Raw genomic sequence first — 22,080 nt, forward strand, 5'->3', positions numbered from 1 at the left:
GAGATGACGGAGGCAGATGTTTATTTTGAGCGGGAGAGATGTTAGCACATATATCTGACAGATGCTAAAACACCTTTCGTCTCCTTCCTGCTTTCACACTCTGGAAGAATGTCTGTCGTAAAGGCAGGTTGTCTTGAGCTGCCGTCCTGTGACTGACAGGCTTTCTCCGTTCCACCAGTGTCAAGAGCTCTGCTTTCGAGAAGACTGACTTACCAGGTATCGTCTATTACAGCGATGTAGGAAAAAAGCCAGAGACCACGTCATGATCATCTAACATTGGCACCGATGTAATAACAGTATTACTACTACCCACACACCGTCTGAAACCGCCTGTCCCGAGCGGGGTCGCGGCGAGCCGGAGCCTATCCCAGACACACGGGCACGAGGCTGAGCGCACCCTGGACAGGACGCCAGTCCACTGCAGGGCCACATCTACAGAACCCAGCCACACAGCCGAGCAAAGGTACTGGAGCAGTTTCCGGGCAAGCACCTTGCTCAAGGGCAACTGCAGCCGGAGGCGGGGATCGAACCGGCAACCCTCAGAGCCAAAGGCAGTTGCCCCTACTACTGCTACCAATAGCAATAATAATGATAATAATAAAGAAGGTTGCCGTCTCTAGGGCTAGGTTAGATCTTGTTGTTGGACCCTTGAGAAAGGCTCTCAAGCGAAAATAACCAGCTCTCTAAATGGCTAAAGTTGCAAGTTGGTTTTGATAAATTTCAGTTAAGCATCAGTGTACTTCACAGAATTGATTCTCCTCTCAGTTTTGGCAGAGGAGATACTGTCAAATATATTTTCGAGCCTGACGGTCTGCCCCTTCGCGTGCCTCGATCCTTCTAGTCAAGTTGTGCTCTTTGTGACAGGTTCACAAATTTCTCCAGTGTAAATGCAATGAACCGGAGTGTAACATTCAGAAGAAGGGGTTTTCAGTATTAATAAGCGGTGAGTTAGTTAGCGCTCACTTCCCGTCCTGCCAGACACACAATGAGCTGTATGAATATTAATGAGTCCTCTGTCAGCCCTCCGCAGGCTTGGAGAGGTTTTACTGAGGACAACTCAGAATTGCAGAAAAAAAAAACTGTATCTCTCAGTTCAGAGGTGTTGATTTGTAGGAAAGTCAAAATCTGATTGTAGTGAATGGGATGTTGAAGGAGGTACATGGTCACTCCGCAGGGAGCCCGAGTTCTGCTGCTGGTGGTACAACGGCAGCTCTCCTCCAGCACACACAGAGGGCTCTTCTTGAATGCCCAGCTTGAGCTATAGTCATGTCTGCTGGTCTTGAATTGCTGAACAGGGACCATGTCACTGTTTAGGGACCCATTGGTCACATGACCCAATATCATTTACATTTATTTATCGGACACTTTTCTCCAAAGCAACTTCCAACAAACTATGTAGCATTATCAGCCCACACACACAAACACCTTATTCACCATGGTGACTTACACTGCTAGATGAACTACTTACAAAGGGTCACTCATCCCTACATCAATGGAACACACTCTCTCTGTCACACACACACACTATGGGTGAACCTGAACAGGATGGCATTGGACTGTGGGAAGAAACCAGGGCACCCAGAGGAAACCCATGCAGACACAGGGAGAACATGCAGACTCCACACAGGCCGAGCAGGGATCGAACCCACATCCTCTCACATCAGCAAAGCACTGCGAAACAGCAGCGTTACTCACTGTGCCACCATACCACCTGTTTGAACCTGCTGTCAAGCAATTCGGGATCGCGAACCAGTGGGTCACATGAGGACTTTCTCGAGTTGCCGAGAGCCTTGGAGCCACTCTTGAGTGAAAAATAGATTTAACTTTTCCTCATTTTTATGCTATGAATGATTTTCAACAGAAAATCTCTGACTGAATAAGCAGGAAGCACAAGGAGGAGAGGAAGAGACTGTAATAAAACCTTGTGCATCATAACAGACTGACTGAGTAAAAAGCCTTCAGACAATAAGCAGAGACCTGCTTCTTACAATTAACACGTCTGGCTTGCAGGGTGGCGGTCCCTTTTGGTTCTGTGCAATGACCGTTTCTGGCAAACTGAGAGGCGTGAAGTGCTGACCGAAGTATTTTGGATTGACGGCAGTGGTTTCACCGAGCGCTGCTATCAAACGTCGGTTATTTGTCTATGGACTTACAGCCAGATACACATGTTCCTCCATCCTTCAGCACTTCCAAATGGGTTTACGCAGGGAAAAGGGTCCGAGGCTTTCGTCTATGTTGTCTTTGCTTGCTTTTTTTGTTCATTTAAGGCATTTAACATTCTGGACTGAAAGTGAGGGGTGCGGTGGCACAGCAGGCTTGATTTAGTCCTGCTCTGTGATGGGTCTTGGGTTCGAGTCCTGCTTGGGGTGCCCTGTTGACGGGCTGGCATCCTGTCCTGGGTGTGTCCCCTCCCATTCCAGCCCTATGCCCTGTGTTGCTGGGTTAGACTCCGTGACCCCGTAGGGGACAAGCGGTTCAGACAATGTGTGTATACAGGGACAAAGTATCATCTTATCCTGATACACATTGGCCTGGTACCCTGAAAGGGCCATTGCGAGAGAGCAATGGAAGATGTTTTACTATGATAAAATGATATTGCCAGCATTAAATGTTAATGAATATTAACTGATTATTGCACGTAGTTCCTCAATGACGTGCGGTGGCACATCTACGCTTGGGGTTTCCGCACCATTTCTTTCTGCGCCTCGAAGGCAATTGTTTCCCAAAGCCGAACTCTGACGGCGTCCTCTCGTTTCACGCCGCGCGGGTTCGGTGACCGAGCCGTGACACGGAGCCTCAGACGCAGTTGAAGTGCACCGTGTTCCTGTCTTCTGCTTTCATCCGAAGTGCTTGTAGGAACACGAGACTACAGACGGAGAATCGGAACGCAGATCAACACGACTACTCGGTTACAGCTGGAGTAACAGATGCCAACTATACGTGCAGCCACACTTTAGATACCCTGACCAGCTGCATCAACCCCCTTCCCTGCCTTTACACTATCCAGTACCCCTGCTAGTTACTTCCTGGATAAATTATGACCATTTCTCCTTGGGAAATGGTCATAATTTATCCAGAAAATTGCTTGGTTCTGCAGCAACATTGTCTTCACTGAAATTTCTAGTGTTTCCAAAGGTACTGGAGAAATACAGCAGGATTCCGGTGGTTAAGGGTGGTACAGAGAGTTCGATAGGAAGAGTAATAGGAAGATTCCAGAAGCCACACAGGGCCGATGAGTTCCTTGGACCCTCGAAATGCACCGGGGGGCAGGCAGAGGTACCTAGTGCCACGCCAGGACCTCGCACTCGTTCCCGGGAGTAGCGCCTGCGACTGCACATACGCACGGAGCACAGCCAAGTGAAACATCCGGGAGGGCGTTACGGTTGCCGCGGACACCTCGCGATGGCCAGGTTCATGAATCGTCGGAAGTGCGGGGAAGCCAGCGACATCGTTGGCGGGTAGGCAGGGGGGCCGCGACAGCACGGACCGGAGCAGAAGGGTAGAATGGCCGGGGGCTGTCGGACCCGAGCCGAGCCGAGCTGGAGAGCGACCGAAAGCTCCTCCGCTCTGCCCCGGCGTGGCAGCTGCCACCGTCAAATTGAGCCATCAGTCTGTCAAGCCCGCAGCCCCAAGGCAGGAGGGCAGGGAGGAGGATCCACTTCACGGCCAGGGCAGACACAGGCCCGCGACCGGCGCGACAGAGCCGTTCAATAACGGCGCCGCTTCCCTGTACCCGCTGGTCAGCGTTTCGCGAGCCCTGCTCACAGGACGGGCCATGCTTTGCTGGAGATTGATGACCTCGTCTGTTTCAGGCCCCCTTTTTCACGCCTCTTTCGATGTCTCTCTCTCCCTCTCTCCCCCTCCTCCTCCTCCTCCTCCATCACGGCAGGCCAGCTTCCTGTAAAGAGGAGATAAAGTCCCCAAACAGGACAGCCCCGAAGCCCATGTCCCCGTCTGACTTCCTGGACAAGCTCATGGGAAGGACCTCCGGATACGATGCGCGCATCAGGCCCAACTTCAAAGGTGCGTAGCTGGGGGGTGGGGGGGGGGGCTGCCCTTGCGAGACAGGAGGGACTTGGCAAAATTAAATTTAGAAAGGTTTCATCTGGTTTCCAGGTTGCAGAATAAACAGCGTTCGCGCAGCTCTAAAGAGAGGAAGGAGCACGTTGTGCGGAAACGCATAATAAAAGCGAGACCTTCTTGGCGTCGCTCTGCTCAATGTTCTTCTCACGTTGTTCGTCGCAGCATAACTAGAATTCCATATGCGAACAACAGTTTACTGCCTCTTTGATGGTTTTCTCCTGGAGCGTCCTATGAAGAACCAGAAGGCGAAGCAGTGCTTTCCACGCAACTCGAAGTTAGCAGACACCCCTGAAAGAGGTGCTCCTCAGGTTGCTCCAAACTATCGAGCACTTCCATATCGGGTGCTTGAAAGCTGATACCCTCCTCACGGTCCACGGTAAAAACGTATGGCCTCGTGAGGAAAATCGCTAAATTGAACCTGACTCGGGCACCAACGCCGATGATGCGAACTAGACCTGCGTCTGAATTAGAATCTCGAGATGAATGAAGCCCTTTGCCGTCCTGCGTAGACCAGCATGAAAAGTGCGTCTGTGCGTCCGTGACGTCCACCAGCAGGTCATGATTTGTGCACGTACGGCTCTCCGCGCATCATGTTTGGGAAATATTTCTGCAGTAAAAGGTCAGACACGCACACACACACACGACTGATATTAAAGCCAATGAGTCAGGATGAAAACGTTTGGCAGGAAATTCTCTTAGAAGAAAAGGTTTGGATGCCGAGTTTTATTGTACTGGTTCTGCAAATAAAATGTATAACAAATGCCCTAAAAAAACAGCCACAGTAGCAGCTAAATTAAACATGCTCAGATTTTCGTGGCTCCTGTCCTCAAGAGACGCACAAATACACACAGAAAGTGCTTGTTTTTTGTTCTCGCAAACACACATACGCACGCGGGGAATCCACTCTCTCTATCACCGACAAACACACGCGAGGCTGAATATTTACTCCGCGGCTGTATGCTTTGCGATACGCAGCTGAATATTTGACCTGATTACAATAAATGAAGAAAATTACGAGTAAAAAAAAATGTTTTACCTCTAATAAAATCTGGGGCAGCAGGCAGGAAAGTGGTTAGGACCTGCAGACTTGTGCACGAATCCTACTCTTCGTGTAGTACCTTGGATCAAGGTACTTACCCTGAACAGTCTCTTCATGGGTGTCTGATCACCACCTCCGACTCAACCTCTCCTAAACAGAGATTCTTTACCTCCCAGCTGGCCCGTCCTCCTGTCACAATCCATCGATCAAGCTGGACAACTCACTTGTTTCGCCTATCTCCTTGGCTGTGAGTCTGGGAGTAACGATTGAAGCGAGTCTTGTCTTTTTCTCAACACATCGAAGCCACAACCCAATCCTGCAGATACATCCTGCATAATATTCGTAGGATCCGTCCCTACCTCGCTACTGACTCTGCCCAACTTGTCCAGGCCATGTTGACTTCCCATCTGGACTACTGCAACTCTCTTCTGTGTGGCCTTCCTGCTAGTGCCATCAAACCTCTGCAGCTTCTACGGAATGCTGCTGCACGAGTTGTGTTTGATTTGCCGAAGCGCTCCCATGTATCTCCTCTACTCATCTCTCTGCACTGGCTTCCTATAGCTGCCCGAATCAAATTCAAAACCCTGGTTACTGTGTGCAAATGCATCAATAGAACTGCTCCCAGCCATTTACAGGACTTGATCAACTACTACACCCCAGCCAGGCCCCTTCACTCATCTACTTCCGCTCGCTTGGTGGTCCCGCGCACGAAAGGCAAAGCTCGGAGGTTCTCGGTTCTGGCTCCGTTGTGGTGGAACGACCTTCCCCTCTCACTCAGAACTGCTGAACCTCTGTCTACATTCAAGAAGGGTCTGAAAACGCACCTTTGCTGGACCCGTTTTGCCCAAGATCTCTCCAGCTCATGTACGGTGTAAATGTTCATGCACCGTAACTTCATGAGCATCACCAGATAAAGTCTTATATCAGCCTCCACTCTGGCATTGTATTTGCTTGCTTGTGTATCTTAATATTATTTTTTAAAAAATGGTAGGAAGGTATCAGGATTTGTCTATTCCTTGTTTTATGCACCTACTTGAACGATGAACCTCGGTGCAGCAAGTGGTAGGTAACAATTTAGGTTTGCTTGAGACTTTCATGTCTGCAGCTATGTCTCCTCTCAATGTGATGCATAAATTGTACTTTTGCTGAGATGTACGTCGCTTTGGACAAAAGCGTCTGCTAAATGAATAAATGTAAATGTAAACGGTTACAGTAAAAATTACCATGATATTTAAATGGTTCCATCGTTGCCTGTAGCACAACATTGTAAGGTACGTACATTTTAGAAATGATATATACGGAATTTATAGAAGATATTTATGTCGAACAAGGATCGGAACGAAACAGTTCACAACTTTAATTGAATGTCTGGAGATATTGCCATTGGGTTTATTTACTGCCAAACTCCTTATTGAATATTGACATGTGACGCTGCCTGGAAGAGATTAAACCGTGAAGCATTTCATCACTGTCTGTAAAAGACTGTTTCAGGTCCATTCAACAGTAGAGGAAGTTAATTAATCTGAATGAGTTTTCCACCAAACGAAAAGGTTTTCTTAGAAATGTTCTGCTCTGTGTGAAATGTACAAACTTGTACAAGTCTTTTAGTTTAATTTACTGATGACTATATGCAATTCAGCTGACATATGGTGTTGTGGATCCAGCTCAAACCCATGGTGTTCCCCACTGTTCTATCCTCGGACCATTGCCTTTTCTAATTCACATTAATGACTGCCACTTTTTCTTCTCGTAAGTTTAACGTTAAAATTTGATCACATTGAACATGAAACAAAAGTCAAACATTTCTTTTTTTTCCTCTTCAGGTCCCCCTGTCAATGTCACCTGCAACATTTTTATTAACAGTTTTGGGTCCATCACTGAAACAACTATGGTAAGTCTGGTACATAGTCGTTGATTCTTGTGCATGTTGCACTATTTTGTGGAATTCTTGTAACTTTTAGACCAGGTGGAAACTATTAATTAAGCTAAATCACCTTAATCTTTTGACCCTTCTGCTTAAATTGCTTATTCATAAATGTTAATTTACATATTTTAAAGACAGGAGCACACAACAAAAACTAATATCTCCAAGTCTACACTTGGGGACTGAAGTTCTGAAACAGCTGCTCAACAACTCATCAGAGTACCAGTCATCAACATCCTTATAGTTTTTTTTCCCCGTTCTATTATGTCTGTCTCACAAGTTACACCCAACAGATGTTTTTCAGCAGCTCCCCTATAGAGTCAACTGAATATGAGAACATTAATCTTATTTTGGGAAGTGTCAAACTGAAATTAAATCTGGTACTCTGCTACACCGGGGACATGTTCTAGGCATTTAAGGCTTTGGCCAGACATTATCTGCCAGGTCGCCGCACTGTCGATGCCCTTTAACCACCCGTCCCTCCCCATGAAACCTACCATTTGTAAAAGCACAGCTTTTTCAGAATCGGCCAATAATGTAACCCAGAGGTGTCGGAACTTTTTCAGAGCTCACAGCAAGGCGAATAACTTTCAAGGAAACTTGAAGGAAAAAATGGAAATAATTCTGTAGACTCCACAGACTAAATTAATTCTTCAAGTCAGGAAACAGCAGTTGAGCTGAAGCAGGGTTTGCATCATTGTTCCGGAAAAGAAGATGCCACCTGACCGCAGGACTCTACATTAACAGTTGCCTGATTGTCCAGTACAGATTACTTGCTCAAATTTTCATGAATTTACAGACAGAATCGTTCTGACACCTGTCAGATGATCAGATGGGCAATAAATTAAGGTAAAATAGTAAGAAATTGGAGGCAAAATGATTGCCATCACAATTAAAAAAAGCTCTATGGGGACAGTTGGTAGTATTGTTAGAGCTGTTGCCTTTGGACCCAAAGGTTGCACGTTCAAGTCTCCCCTCTGGCTGTAGTACTCATGAGCAAGGTACTTTACCCTAAATTGCTCCAGTAGAATTACCCAGTTGTATAAATGGGTAAATAATTCTAAGCAGCTCAACACTGTAGATCACTTTAGAGAAAAGTGTCAGCTAAATGAGTAAATATATGACATAGTTGACTGTCGTCTGCATTTTCATTTGGAAATTGTTTTCTCGCTAGAAAGTGTCCAGATTTGTCAAAAATAAAGTGAAATAACCCCAGTATCTTGCTATTTTTCTTGACTTCCATATGTTCGAGCCTTTCATGGGATCCCCTTATTGCCTTGTTTTTATAGCAGTTTACACAGATATTTTAAACCTAGACGTTTAAATATGTACCTGTCCTATGGACAACCAAAAAACAAGAAGTTGTCTAGTCCCACTTTATTTATGCAGCTCGCTCACCGGGGACTCTACTGTGCTAGAAAATGACAGGGCTGAATTTCAACCTTTTGCTCCTCCAGGTCACCTCATTTCATGTCACGACGGAACTGCCTGCCGATGGTTTCTGGCAGCTCCCTTTATGTTGCTGAGAAATAGTGTACCCTGCAATTAAAACTTGGGAGAAAACCTGGAAATGTTACATGGAACAGGGAATGTGGGGACAGGTGGACCCAAGTGCAGGATTGTTTATTTGGAATAGGGATCGGGCGAGTTCTCGTTGTTGGGGATGGGCGAAGAGGCCGTCGATCTGCGGTCAGAGTGGGAGCGAAGATCCATAGTCAAAGTCAGAAAGCAAGGCTAGTGGTCAGAAGCCAGGGAGCGAAGAACAGGAGATGGGGACAAAGGAGAACAGGACGCGGGATGCAATGTAGGTGCAGGGGGACGATTGACTCGATGAGATTCCGCGAATGTGAGGGGGCTGAGGAGGGTCTTTTAAAGCCGAGTGTTCTGATTCTCACCGGGTGCTTGATCGGCATCAGGTGCTGTTGGTTGCGATGCGGGTGTGGACGTGACAGGAAAACTATGAAAAGTGCAATGCATTTAAAACCCCTGGAGTGAGTAGAAGGATGCAGTCAGCAGATTGTGGCTATGGGTGGCGACTATGGGACCTCCTGTTGAGGCCAGGTTTGCTGTGGGAGACACCAACATCATGACCTGACAGCGTGGTTTATTGAGATTAATGTGGGTCTTCATCTCCGATGGTTCACAGCCACCTAAGGAGGACTGTCCCAAACTTTAGGAGGACATCTCTTCCTCAATGGATTCATCAACTGCTTTCCCTCCATTTACCAAAAACTCAAAAGTTCACAGAGTCTCTCCTGCCAGTAGACCAATGTTGCAGTATCTAGTATATTTCAACCAAATGAATAAATGTAATGTCATGTCATTTCAACACAGTGCAATTATCGGTCAATCCGTGATGCTCTAATAGGGTTCAAAGACCGAGGAGGCATGTTTGGAAAACTTCTGCATTATTCAAAGCGGCACTCTACAGCTTCTTTTTAGGAAGGGTATTTGTGTGCCACAAGGCAAACACCCTTGGTAAACTTACATCTGTTAGGCTTTGAAAAAATCTTACCAAAGGACAACACTTTTTACTATGAAGTTGGGACGAAAGCGAAAATGCACTATGTGGCAACCGATAGCCTGGAGCAGGCAGCGTTTCACAACAGTCCCATATTGCTGAATCTCACCCTTGTTACCTTCAAACACCTTTCCTAACAAAAGAACGCAAATGGTGTCTTGCCACAGGACTACCGCCTGAATGTGTTTCTAAGGCAACAGTGGAATGACCCACGGCTGGCCTACAGCGAGTACCCGGACGCCTCGCTGGACCTGGACCCATCCATGCTGGACTCCATCTGGAAGCCCGATCTCTTCTTTGCCAACGAGAAGGGTGCCAACTTCCACGAGGTCACCACCGACAACAAGCTGCTGCGCATCTTCCAGAACGGCAATGTCCTGTACAGCATCAGGTGCGCAGAGACGTGTTCGTCGTGACCAGGTTCTCCCCCATCCTCCAGGAGGATCATTCCCAAGCAGAGCCTCCTGTTTAGCCCTTGTACATTTCATTTTTTAACGCGTCAAAATCTGCCAAGATGCAGGAAGGCTTTGTCACGTGCTGCGCTCGGCGGACGCGTCCGCCCCGGCAATCTCCTAAAGATTTCTGCGGTGCAGATTACAAAACGGCGGTTTGTGGCGTTCCGAGCAATTTGATGACTCATTCCCGTGCCTCAAGCCAAACGTGGAAGTTCTTCGTGTTGCTTTGAGACGCTTCCTCCTGTGGAGTTATACGTGAGGAATAATTTGGACCGTGCAATCGGTGTAATGCGAGACAGTTCTAATCAGGTCCTCGTTGTGCCGGCCGCGGCTCCCGTGCTTTCAGAGGGGCGTATGTTACAGCAGGTAATTACACCGCTTCTTCTACCCAAACTCTCTAATAGCCCTGGCCCCAGCTCTTCCCCACGGCTCCCTGAAAGCCTAATGCGTAAGAACCGCAATAAATAAGACCGCGCTCGTCTGGCAATTAGTCTAGTGGTTACTGTAGCCTGGCGTGATCAAATAGGACAGTAACTCATAGTCTCTTTTGCAATCTAGCTTCTTGTCTGGGGGGAAGAAATCAAAACTATTATGTTCTTTCACGAGTCGACGACGAGTGTGAAAATAAACATGTTTGGCAGTTTGCTTTCAAAATCCTGCTCCTCCACAACCTTTTTGCTGCTCTTTGTATCTGCTACCCCCACCCCCTACTTCCAAATCCCCTCCACCCACACCCCATGGCCTCTTTGCCTTTATTTCTTTCTGTGTATTGTAATTCTCCTTCCTCTGTCTCTCTTCCCGCGATCCCCCTACCCAATTACCTCCCGTTTCTGTGGCGCGTTTCTCTCCCACCCCCCCGACCTTCCGTTTCTCCCTCGCTGTCTGACTCAGGCTGACTCTGATCCTGTCCTGCCCTATGGACTTGAAGAATTTCCCCATGGACATTCAGACCTGTACCATGCAGCTTGAGAGCTGTGAGTCATTTATTTTCTCTGCCTCCTCCTGCTCTCTCGTCTTTCCTGCCCCCCACTCCCTGCTGCCGTTTTGCACGTTGGTTTAAGTGCCCTCTCCCACAGGGCGTTGAAAGGTGTCAGAGGATGTCCAGAAGTCTAGAACACGGTCCTCACCCCTGGATAAGTCGGGATGGATTTTTCCCTGAGTGATATCTGTCACCATGTCCCTGATTTCTCTCTCCAAGGTCCTAGACAGGGGTCACCAAAGCCCTCAAACACGGCTGCTTTGACCTGAGGACCTATGTAGGAATGAGCCCAATTAATAAATCCAGTCCGGTGGTATACCTTCCTGCTGAAAATGGGAATTTTTCCAAAATTGCCGTAGTATTAGTATGTTATAGTGACCAAATATATTCAAGCTAGACACAAATGAAGAATTAAAAGTATGGAGGTGTTTGGAATAATGTACATTGCTTGCTTCCATGCTGGTGAAACTGAAAAATGTCACTGGAGCATAACAGAAAGATAAGGAACATTTCTGCCCTATAGCCATTCTCCAGTGTCTCCATTCCTGCTAGCATCGCCACTCTTAAAACCAATATCTAGGATATCAATAATGAAACTTTCATTTTGTGTCCCTTTCATTATGTTCCCCGGCACGACAGCCGCGGCCTTGCTTTTCTTCTCTGAGACAGGGGTAGACTGGTGCAGCCAAAAGAATCACTCAGATGAGACAGGGCTGGCTTTTTATAATCTTCTTGAGCCTCACAGTCACAGTGGCTGTCTGAAGCCCAGGGATAATGGGTCTGACCTAAGAGGCATGATGGCTGTCTGAAGCACAGGGCTAATGAGTCTGTCCTGTGTAGCATGGTGGCTGTCTGACGCCTACGGATAATGAGTCACGGTCATTGCCTGAAGCTGGGGGGTTAAAAACTCGGGCCTTGGAGTCACGGTGGCCGTAACAAGTCTGTTTCTGGACTCTAACTGGGTCTCTGAGTCTAATGGCTACTGAGTCTGTCCTTACAATCTTATTGACTCTTTGAATCTCATGGCTTATGAGTTTGTCCTCACAATCCCAATGACTCGTGTCTTATGAATCTGTCCTTACCATCCCAAAGACTTTCTGAATCTCATGGCTTATGAGTCTGTCCTCACAATCCCAATGACTCTGAATTTCATGGCTGTTGAGGCTGGCACCATCAGTCCCTTTGTATGTGTTGACATCTGCCATAAGAGAGCTGTGTGGTGGTGCTCTAGTTGGAGAATTGCACACCTGCATAAGATCAGTTTCCTGCAGTCAGGTCTCACATTGGGCAGATGGTGCTGAATATACTGGTCCACAAGGTATGTAACACAATCTCCTGTTCTCAGCATGTCCTTCACGTCAACTGGGCCATCATCACTTCTAATTCTGGGAAGTTCTTCATCATGTCAGGCGGCTGAACTCTGCCGACACACGGATGCATTCAGGTGTGCGTGTTTAGCCTGCCTACCGGTCCCCCTACCCTGATTCATGACACCATTGCACCGGCAGGATAATGAACCACAAGTTCTCATTAGCCGTCTTCTCACCACCGTGGTCCCAGGCTTCATGGCAAAGTGTTTGGCAAGCCAAAGTGTCACATGGCTGAAAATAAGCCGGAGCCAACAGATGCACAGACTTCTGTGCTCATATGATATTGGAATTAAAATTCCAGTATAAACTAATTCCAATAGAAATCTCATATCCATGAGTGAATCTGTCATGTGGTGTCATGTCCTTCTGAGGATTATGGAATACAAGGCATGTAATGTCTACAAACTATAGGGCATCGGGGCATTTTTAGCAGGTTTTAACCTCTTCGGGTCCATGGAATATGTAAAAAGTTGAGTATTATATAAGCTTTGGCCCATCCAGACAATGTCATTTTGCCCAGGGATTCAGACAGTCACTCCAGGGCCAGACTCATTATCTCTGTGTGGCATCATTTCAAGTTCAGAATCTGTACTTCCCATCAGTACCTATCATAAGAGCATATATTGAATCGTCTGATCAGATGTTTAGCCCAAATACATTTTATTAAGTTTTCGTGTGAATGTTAATAGTGTTCACCTCAAAATTTGGTCAATGTGGAAAACTTAATTCGAAAGGGCAGGTTCTCAGGACTACAGTCACGATCCAGAATAATCATAGATCAAGTAACTGTCGAGGGCGACATTCATTTGAAAGAGCTGAATATTTTCTGACTGGTACGACAGTAGATTTGGGCTTTGCATGTAAAATCAGTCAATTTTTTTTTTTAAAAAAAAGTCTATGGAGTCTGGAACCTCAGCAAGAGTTTTTTGTCACTTCATGTTACGACTTTCCTTACTTTATTCTCACAAGAACAGGTAAACACTGAAACTGGTCTAGAAATAAGGTAATATTAGCAGGACACGGCAAGATTATTTTTTACATGAGGTTATTTCCTTGTATACGTGATTATTCCATTACCAAAAAGCTTTGATGACCAAAATAACTTGCGCTTTACCATTCCTTTAGCGTACCTCTGAGTCCTACTATCTTTGTGTCGGAAAACAAACAAAAACACAGGTATTTGTTATTTTTAGGTCTTGTGAGAATATATGTTTTCCTCATTTCAGCAGACGGATGTTTCGGCACACTCGAGCTCAGAAATGTCTTATTTTCCTGTAGTTTTTGTTGTTTTCTGGCTCCTGGTTAAAATGGGGAACGGATGTCCTGAATAATTGATGTCTTGGTAACATAGAGCCCCTTGAGGCTGCAAGAGACATCAGTATTATTCAAATGTGTCAAACATCCAGCAGTGTTATTGCATGCCTCATGCATTTTTAATGGGCCTGCGATCTCGCCTCACGTGAAGAGCGGCAGCGGGCATGGAACGGGGCGGCACCGTTGACGTAAGGCTCACGTAATTAGGCTGCTTAGTGGGAGTTGCTCTGATCCACGCCGCCGTGGCTCGCCGTGGCTCGACCATCCAAGAGTGCCGCTGAGCTCCTCTGACCTTAGCGCCGGCACCAGGCGCGCACGTCGAGCATCGCAGAATGACGTACGTGTATCCTCGTCTCGCCTGTCTCCCTCAAACCTCTCGGCGTACAAGCTCCGCTGTTATTTATGTTGGAAGATGTCATGGCAACCACTTCCCATCCCCCTTCCATTCTTTGGATCCAGTTGGTTACACCATGAACGACTTGATTTTCGAGTGGCTCGACGTGGGACCCGTCCAGGTGGCCGAGGACCTGATGCTCCCACAGTTCGTGCTCAAGGAGGAGAAGGACCTGGGCTACTGCACCAAGCACTACAACACAGGTGGGGTGTCATGGGAGGGGCTGGGCAGTAGAGCGGAGAAGTGACTCAGGAAAACCACACCGAGGACCCATGCTTACCTTCTCCATACGGTTTCCTTTGGTCACAGGTAAATTTACCTGCATTGAGGTCAAGTTTCACCTGGAGCGCCAGATGGGCTACTACCTGATCCAGATGTACATTCCCAGCCTGCTCATCGTCATCCTGTCCTGGGTGTCCTTCTGGATCAACATGGATGCGGCTCCCGCCCGCGTGGGCCTGGGCATCACCACAGTGCTCACCATGACGACGCAGAGCTCTGGATCGCGAGCCTCACTGCCCAAGGTCAGCGAGACACGGCAGCACCAACAAGCGTTTTGATCCACTATGCCTGATGTGTTATAGAACCAAAAACAGCAAAGAGAGAGTAAAAGCCTTGCCAAATCAGTAAGCTCCCTATGCTCCATTACTTCCATTTATTTGGTCAGCTGAAGCTTTTTTCCAAAGCGATTTATAATGCTGAGACCAACAATTATTTACCCATTTTTACAGCTGGGTAATTTCACTGGAGCAATTTAGGGTTAGTACCTTGCTCAAGGGTACTACAGCTGGAGGTGGGATTGAAACCTGTGACCTTTGGGTTCAGCGGTAGCACCACTAACCACCACACTACCAGGTGTCCCAACATCATTCCCTAAGGAGTTGGGGCTGTGGGCTGCACCAGATCTCCTGCTACAAAAATTAACGCTTGCTGTGCATGGTAAATCATAGAAATTCTACAACGTCTGGACACCCTTCTGCTGAACTGGAATATTATCCTTCTTAGATAGTCCTACACGATCACCCCTGACAAACACTGTACCTCTTTGCCCTTGTGTTGTATTCCGTATGTGTAAGTATTTGCAATTTTTCAGTACCCTATTTCTGTCTCTTGCAGTGACCGAGTGCTGTATGGTTCTGTGGTTAATCGACTATAAAACGGTCATTCGATCTTCTGCTAACGTAAATGTGACAAGAGGAGCCATCGTACACCAGACTAAGAAGACGCTCTCGCGGGAGTGCGTCGTCATGTCGAGAGCGCACTGACCCCCACTTGTACCCCCTTGCAGGTGTCCTACGTGAAAGCCATTGATATCTGGATGGCCGTGTGCCTGCTGTTCGTGTTCGCCGCCCTGCTGGAGTACGCGGCGGTCAACTTTGTGTCGCGGCAGCACAAGGAGTTCATCCGCCTGCGCAAGAAGCAGCGGAGGCAGAGGATAGTGAGTACCGGGGCTCCTGGAATTGCGGGGAGGGGACAAGCGTGGTGGTATTTGACCTGGGGTAATTATCCCCCATGGTGGTCAGTTGACCTTTCTCAGGGTGTGACAAATGGACGATTTAAAAGGAAAGGGACTGTTATTTCTGTGCCGTTGGCTTAGCGCGAGCATCAGTGATGCCAGAGCGACGAAATACCAGGTTATTGTGTTACCTTTCCGAACACAAGCATTGGCTCCCACACCGCACAGCTGGCTGTTATCACATACAGGCACAGGGTGTGGGAACCCGTTTGGTGGTTTCCATGGCGACACCTTACCTGTGCAGCATTCCCAGATGGTTCACTTTGCGGAAACAACCTGCAGTTGGCCTATGGAATCCACCAGCAGTGCGACAGTGTAATTAAAGGAGGTTTCATATGGTAGAGTATATGGAGTAAAGGAAGTAGAGCCGGAGCGGTCCGCCTTAAGCCTCGAGCCGTAGCTGAGAATTGTGATTTAGCGCAGTGCACAGCAGCTGCGGTGCGCCAAGACAATGGTCCGAATGCGGGCTATTTTTCCGGTGCACGGAACGTGCTCTCGAGAGCGAAAAGCGGAATCCCACAATCGTGCTCGACTGCGCCAACGCTGCTGGCAAACCTCGGGGACCTGTAGCAAAGCCTCGCCATGCCGGCTAAGCATCCTACCGAGATCCGCCAGAGTTTGTCTCCTGGCGCTGAATCAATAGAAATAAGAAAATAAAAGTGAAAAAGCAAATGAGAGTGGAAGAATAAACAAACTGTAAATCTCTTCTCTGCTATCTTCCGCTGCAGCTAATGTGGGCCTAACCTTTGGGCTGCAGGACAGTCGACAAGGGTTTTACTTATACTTTCATTTCCCTACTTACTGAAGAACCTTATCCACTGCAAGGATGAAGTTATTTACACAGCTTGTGTTATACTACTGGATCTATTACTAGAAAAGATTAGGTTCAGCTCCACCAAGGCTCAATGGCTCAATATCACCAAGGGTAAGTGGACATGTCCCTTGTGGGAGTCGAACCCTGCTGCTGTCAGGGTCAAACAAACGGTTGCTTATCCTCTGGCCCATAGTGCCACGCTGATATTGACCCGGATGAATCGGTACGACCTGTCCAACATGGTCCCGAGGGAGCACTTGGTCACCCCATTGGGCCAAGAAGCCTAGAGTGAGCAAGGCTCATCCTTAACCCTGTCACAACCACGCCGGATGGCGGGAAGTCCAGAAATCACAGTCCAGAGCAGCGCTGATGCGTCTGAGGATCCCTTATACAGGCCTTCCAAGATGCTGTAGCCATTAACCATCGAGACAACATCAGTCGCGTTTCACGAGGTTTCAAAGAATGCGCTGCGTAATTCGTAAAATGTCATACATTTGTCCGCACATCTCTGCAATGGCTCAATATCAGCAAAAGTGAACGAAAACACTGCAGAGTCTGCATATCGTTCCCTTTATGATACCTGAATATCCATGGCAACAGCCTCCAGCTTCGTTTTCATTTCTCCCCCCTACTCATTCCGCTATCTTCCATCGCATTTAAATACTGCCTTGCTTATTAATATCTTTTGAAAAACATTTTCAGCAAAAATAAATCACTAATGACCCTGTGGTCTACACAGAGATCTGGTGTATTTCTTATTCTTTGTTGTGCTAGCAGGGACCCTGTCTTAATGGTATTTGAAGAATATTGCACGGGAGGATCTGCAAAATTCTTCTTAGTCATTGCATCTGCTGCCTTATAATATTTCATACGGATTCACTTCCGTATAATGGTTTATTGTGCGCTGCATGCACGTTTACATTTTAGCCTGCTGCACGGGGTGTATATTAAATACCCACGTTAAGGTACAACGGAAGAATCCCTCAGCTACTCACATTCTGTCGTTCATGGTTATAACACATTACTATGGTGCGTGTAAGTGGATCCCACCCACTGAACTGAGCTGAAGGGACTTCTCTAGAGCTCACTCATCAACCGTGGAGGAGAGATGATGTGCTGTGAACAGTCAAATTATTTGTCGTCTCTCTGCTTGTGCCACCGCTATAATGGAGGCCCAGTCCTGCCGACCCGCAAGTGTGGAATCGCTGCGGAAGGTGAATCGCGCGTTGCACGTCGACTCTGCCCACGGCAGCCTAAACCAACACTGCATCACTTATACCAGGGTAAAAACTCCTTCCCCAAGCCGCTTTACCGCCCAGTCCGTTACCCTCCCCAGTACGTGACCACCTGTTTCCTGAAGATACCTGTTGTACCCTGGTCACCATTCATCTGAGTTCCAGCCCAGTCCCGGTCTCTCCCCATGTCACCAAATCGTTTTCGACCAGAAACACCTTCCGTTCCTCCTTACAAAGTTTTGCTTGGATTTGCCTGCAAATCTTCCCCTTCTTTTCTTTTGGTCGCTCAGTCCTTCGGATCTCCAACCCTTGAGTCTGTATTTTTACTTTTCCCTATTCATCCTTAATTCAAAGGTAGGATATATCTTCCCCTCTACAGTATGTATCCGTATCTAAACCGGCTGTCCAGTTGTTTCTGCTGAGCGTGCATCTATTTTTAAATACAGTACATCTGAAGCGGTATCATTATAACTGGATGTCTGTGTGGTCTGTGGGCCGCCGTGCTGTGCATTGACTAAGGAGTTTGAAGCGTAATTTTCATTTATGGTTCATCTCCCAAAACTGAAGTTCAGAGTCTCTGAGGTGCTGGCCTGTAAAAAAAAAAGAAGCGCTGCATTCAGCCCTTAGCCTTCGCTCCTGGTACCATGGTACATCCGAGATTGGCGAGGCATGTCCGCCGTGCCGCCACCGCCTCCGCGCCAAGGACTGTCCCAACAAATCAAAGAGGAGCGCACATAGTGGCCACCTTGCAGAAACCTCGCTCTGCTCGACCCAAGAGGATGAGAGCCTATTATCTTTACTGAAACGCATCATTAGATTTGGCCACGGGATGTCCGGGGTCATTTAAGGAAAGGGGAAGAAGATCTAATGTGGCCACTTACTCAAACCCTCACACCAAGCGGGACAAATTGGTGGCAGGAAGCTATGAGACAACAAGTGTGACAGTCCCCACGCCCTCAACTGCTCAAGCAGTTTTGGGGTGCAAGACTGGGGCCACAGTGAAGAACGCGGCCTGGGGTGGTGCGAGCAGATGCTCTACCCATCAGTGTAGGATTGTACTAGGAACTCGAAGGGTTGCCAGAAACCAGGAGTGTCAAAAGCACAGGCGGTGCACTAATTACCTAGTTTCAATCCTCCGTCTCCAGCCGTGCCGCCTCCCCATCAGCGGAGTGTCAACACGGGGCAACGCGCCAGTTCACGCGCCGAACGGAGTTTTAATGGAGGGGGCGCAATGGCAGGATGCGGCGAACTGTCAAACCCACGGTGTCTATTGTAACTTTTAGTTAAGGCCGTGACATTTCCGCCGACGCTTCCGAAGATGCGCGATTCCTGGCGACAGCAGGTTTGCTTTGCAGGGAATGTAAGAAATGATTTCCATTCGTTAATGTCTGTTTGTTTCGGTTTTGTGGCTCTCTGAAGAACACATCCATTAAATTAGTTTGACTGTCGGCCTCTTAGAGCGATATAATTGTTCCCGCAGAAACTCGGGAACGGATACAAGGGCGGTATCTCTGTGGCACCTGACTCAAAGCGCTGTCTTTCTGGCGATATCATCTCGCATGTGCTCTAGGCTTTCTTCGGAATTCATTCTCGCGCAGATTTTGTACCCTGCTTGTTATTCTCGCATAATGTTGCTACTCAGCAAACTGTTTTATCTTGAGCAGTGTGCTTATTTCACCATTTTCTGCAGTTGGGCATTTCAGTGAGGTAGTTTGAGTGAAGAGCGCACCTCAGGCATACATCACCTGGAACCGCATTTTGATCAAAAGTCACTTCTTTCACCACTGAACTGTCCACCCTGCAGCCCTCTTGTAGAGGATAAGGCGGGTTTCTGTCTTTCAGCGTTCGGGTTTCCAAACAAAGGAGAAAACCGAAGCGTCGCGGTCGGTCGAAAGAGAAAGAATCGAAAGAAAGAAAGAAACAATGTCCTGAAAGGCTCTTGCTGTCCCTCACCTTTAGGAGGAAGAGCTCGTACGAGAGAGCCGTGGCTTCTACTTCCGCGGTTACGGACTAGGGCACTGCCTTCAGGTGAAAGATGGGTCAGCCATCGAGGGAGCCACTGTCTTCGCCCCACCGCCACCTCCGCCACCCCCCGCGCAAACTGCCCACGACAGCGAAGCCGTCCGCAAGCGCTTCGTAGACCGGGCCAAGCGCATCGACACCATCTCCAGGGCCGTCTTCCCGCTGAGCTTCCTCATCTTCAACATCTTCTACTGGATCACCTACAAAGTGCTGAGGCATGAGGACATCCATGCCGCACTGTAAGGGTTCCCGAGCTCCCAAGCAAGCCACAGCATCGGTTATTACACAGCGATCAGAAGCAGGTCAACGACGAGTCTGAAAAAAGAAAACAAATATATTCAAAGGTGTATTTTCTACTATTGGACTAAACCGCTGTCTGCTGTGTGTGTACGGAAGAGCCCATGCCCAATTTCAAGGTAAGCGACTCAGAAAGGGGAACGGCAGATTCGTGTGACAGCGGTCATTACCGTTCGATGGACTCGACGTCTACCTACCGCTCTACGGCTTCGTTTCGTTACTTCCCTTCTTTTTTCCAGATTCAGCAAAATATAAAAGCATCGCTGGTTTGTGCGCTTCCTCCAGAGTCCACCGTCTTCGACACCAGCTAAATGTCCAAACAGCCGATTGAAAATGTTCCTTCAACCGAACTGAAAAACACTAACTTGAATATCACTGCACTCCACTTCTCAGAAAGAATGTTTTTAAATAACTTCAGAAAAAAAAAGTTTTTGTACACCTTTGGATTGCTAAATGGGAGGCGACAGGGAGATGCTGAATATTTAACACTTTCGAATATTCATTGGGTGATTTAATTACTTGGAAAGAGATTATATATAGTGTATAAACTGTATATAAACAGTTGTCCACTAATTACAGACAGCACAAATGTGTGTTCCTTTTTGTCTAAATTTGAATAAATGGATATTCTACCAAGAGCGTAATATTTTGGACTCACATTATTTGATTTTATGTCAACCATTGTAGGAATTTTTGCTCTATTTGGTATTCGCCTATAAAAAAAAAAATCACACCCAGGAATATTTACCCAGAGGTGTCTCTCTTTGATTTCTATATTCATTTTGTGCAAAGGTGCGAAAGAGAAATGATCGTCAGATTGTAACAGATACTAATAATGATGTTAAATTCCCCAGAGTGTGCAAGTCAGTGGGACAGAGGAGGGAGGAAGAAAAGGACAGATTAACGTTTCACATGTTAATTTAAAAAAAATCACATCCACTCAAAGGGTAACGGCAGCAGACAAGACCCAACAGCACAGAAATTGCTCCTCCTGCACTTGCAATTCATCATCGCGGATTCCTCACTTTTTAGAATTTCTTCTTTTCTATCCTGGAACTCCTTTGTGTGGACACTAACGGCTCTCATTTGCGGGAGAGAATGACGGTTTTGATGCAATGAGTGCATCTCCTCGGGAATTTTGTTTTCAAAAGTGGGTCAGATGTTTTAGTTTTGGGGTTTTTTTTTTTTAAACTTTTCCAATGCCCTTGAGAAAGAACGGGGGCAGAAGGGACAGAAGTCACCGTAGGGTGAGGACAAATGGTCTCTTTAATGAGAAACTGTAAGGTCTTTCATCAACTAATGGGTATGAAAATGACTCAGCTGTTCACCGTAATGACAGTTCCTTCCATCCACTCTCCGCTTGTTATCCTGTATTGTTGGAAGCAGGAGTTGGGAAGGGATCCTCGTCAGTCACGTCTGCCTCGTGTTCTCCTAAACAAATAAGTGGGCGGGGCACCTAGCTAAATTAGAGAATGGCCGGGGCTTCTTTGTGCCTCTGTTAACTAGTGAAAGCAGACATTACCCATCGTTGTAAAATCTGGACTCGCACGGAAAGAGTGTCCATCAGATTGATTGGTTTATTACTGGAGGCACTTGGTAGGTTTCAGAGTTGCTGGTAGGTATCAGACCCGCTCCCCACAAATTCTGATGATGACAAATAAAGGACAACATTTTTCATACATCAACGAGATTAAATCCTCACAGAGCCCCACAGTGGGTATCCTGATGGTTAGACAGAGGCAGTAGGAGGTCTGCTGTGGTACCACTTATGAGGTATTTTAAAATGTATATGAGCCTGTATGATTTCACCCGTTTACTTGTTTAGGGCCCATAACTGTGCAGTGCAATTATACGAATCAAGGGTACAACAGCGGAACCTGCTTTTGAATAGAAATCCTTTTCATTTAAACCTTATTCAGTTCAATTCAGCTCATTTTTATAGAGCACTCTTCTCACACAGTGACACAGAGCACTGACCAAAGGGATAAAACAAACAAATATGATAGTCGACTATATACTAAATTACTACATTATCCATGCAGTTATTAAAGCTCTAAGTATGCCAACTGGTCACGGAGAAAAGGAACAAAAAAACTTCCAACCAAAAGTCAAGGGAG

The 22,080-nt window shown here is 47.1% G+C and overlaps 1 protein-coding gene across 1 annotated transcript in view; it reads left to right on the forward strand.

Moving 5' to 3' along the window:
- glra4a (glycine receptor, alpha 4a) overlaps positions 1 to 20,506 on the forward strand; it is a 36,911-nt gene extending 16,405 nt beyond the window's left edge. Inside the window, exons 2-9 of the mRNA XM_029257685.1 lie at positions 3,890 to 4,023; positions 6,946 to 7,013; positions 9,735 to 9,958; positions 10,914 to 10,996; positions 14,145 to 14,282; positions 14,389 to 14,603; positions 15,368 to 15,517; positions 19,604 to 20,506. Coding sequence (XP_029113518.1) covers positions 3,890 to 4,023; positions 6,946 to 7,013; positions 9,735 to 9,958; positions 10,914 to 10,996; positions 14,145 to 14,282; positions 14,389 to 14,603; positions 15,368 to 15,517; positions 19,604 to 19,909 — 1,318 coding nt within the window. The 3' untranslated portion in view covers positions 19,910 to 20,506. The remainder of the gene's footprint in view (positions 1 to 3,889; positions 4,024 to 6,945; positions 7,014 to 9,734; positions 9,959 to 10,913; positions 10,997 to 14,144; positions 14,283 to 14,388; positions 14,604 to 15,367; positions 15,518 to 19,603) is intronic.
- The last annotated feature ends 1,574 nt before the right edge of the window (positions 20,507 to 22,080 follow it).

Source organism: Scleropages formosus, chromosome 13, assembly GCF_900964775.1.
Source record: "Scleropages formosus chromosome 13, fSclFor1.1, whole genome shotgun sequence".
Classification (NCBI taxonomy): domain Eukaryota; kingdom Metazoa; phylum Chordata; class Actinopteri; order Osteoglossiformes; family Osteoglossidae; genus Scleropages; species Scleropages formosus.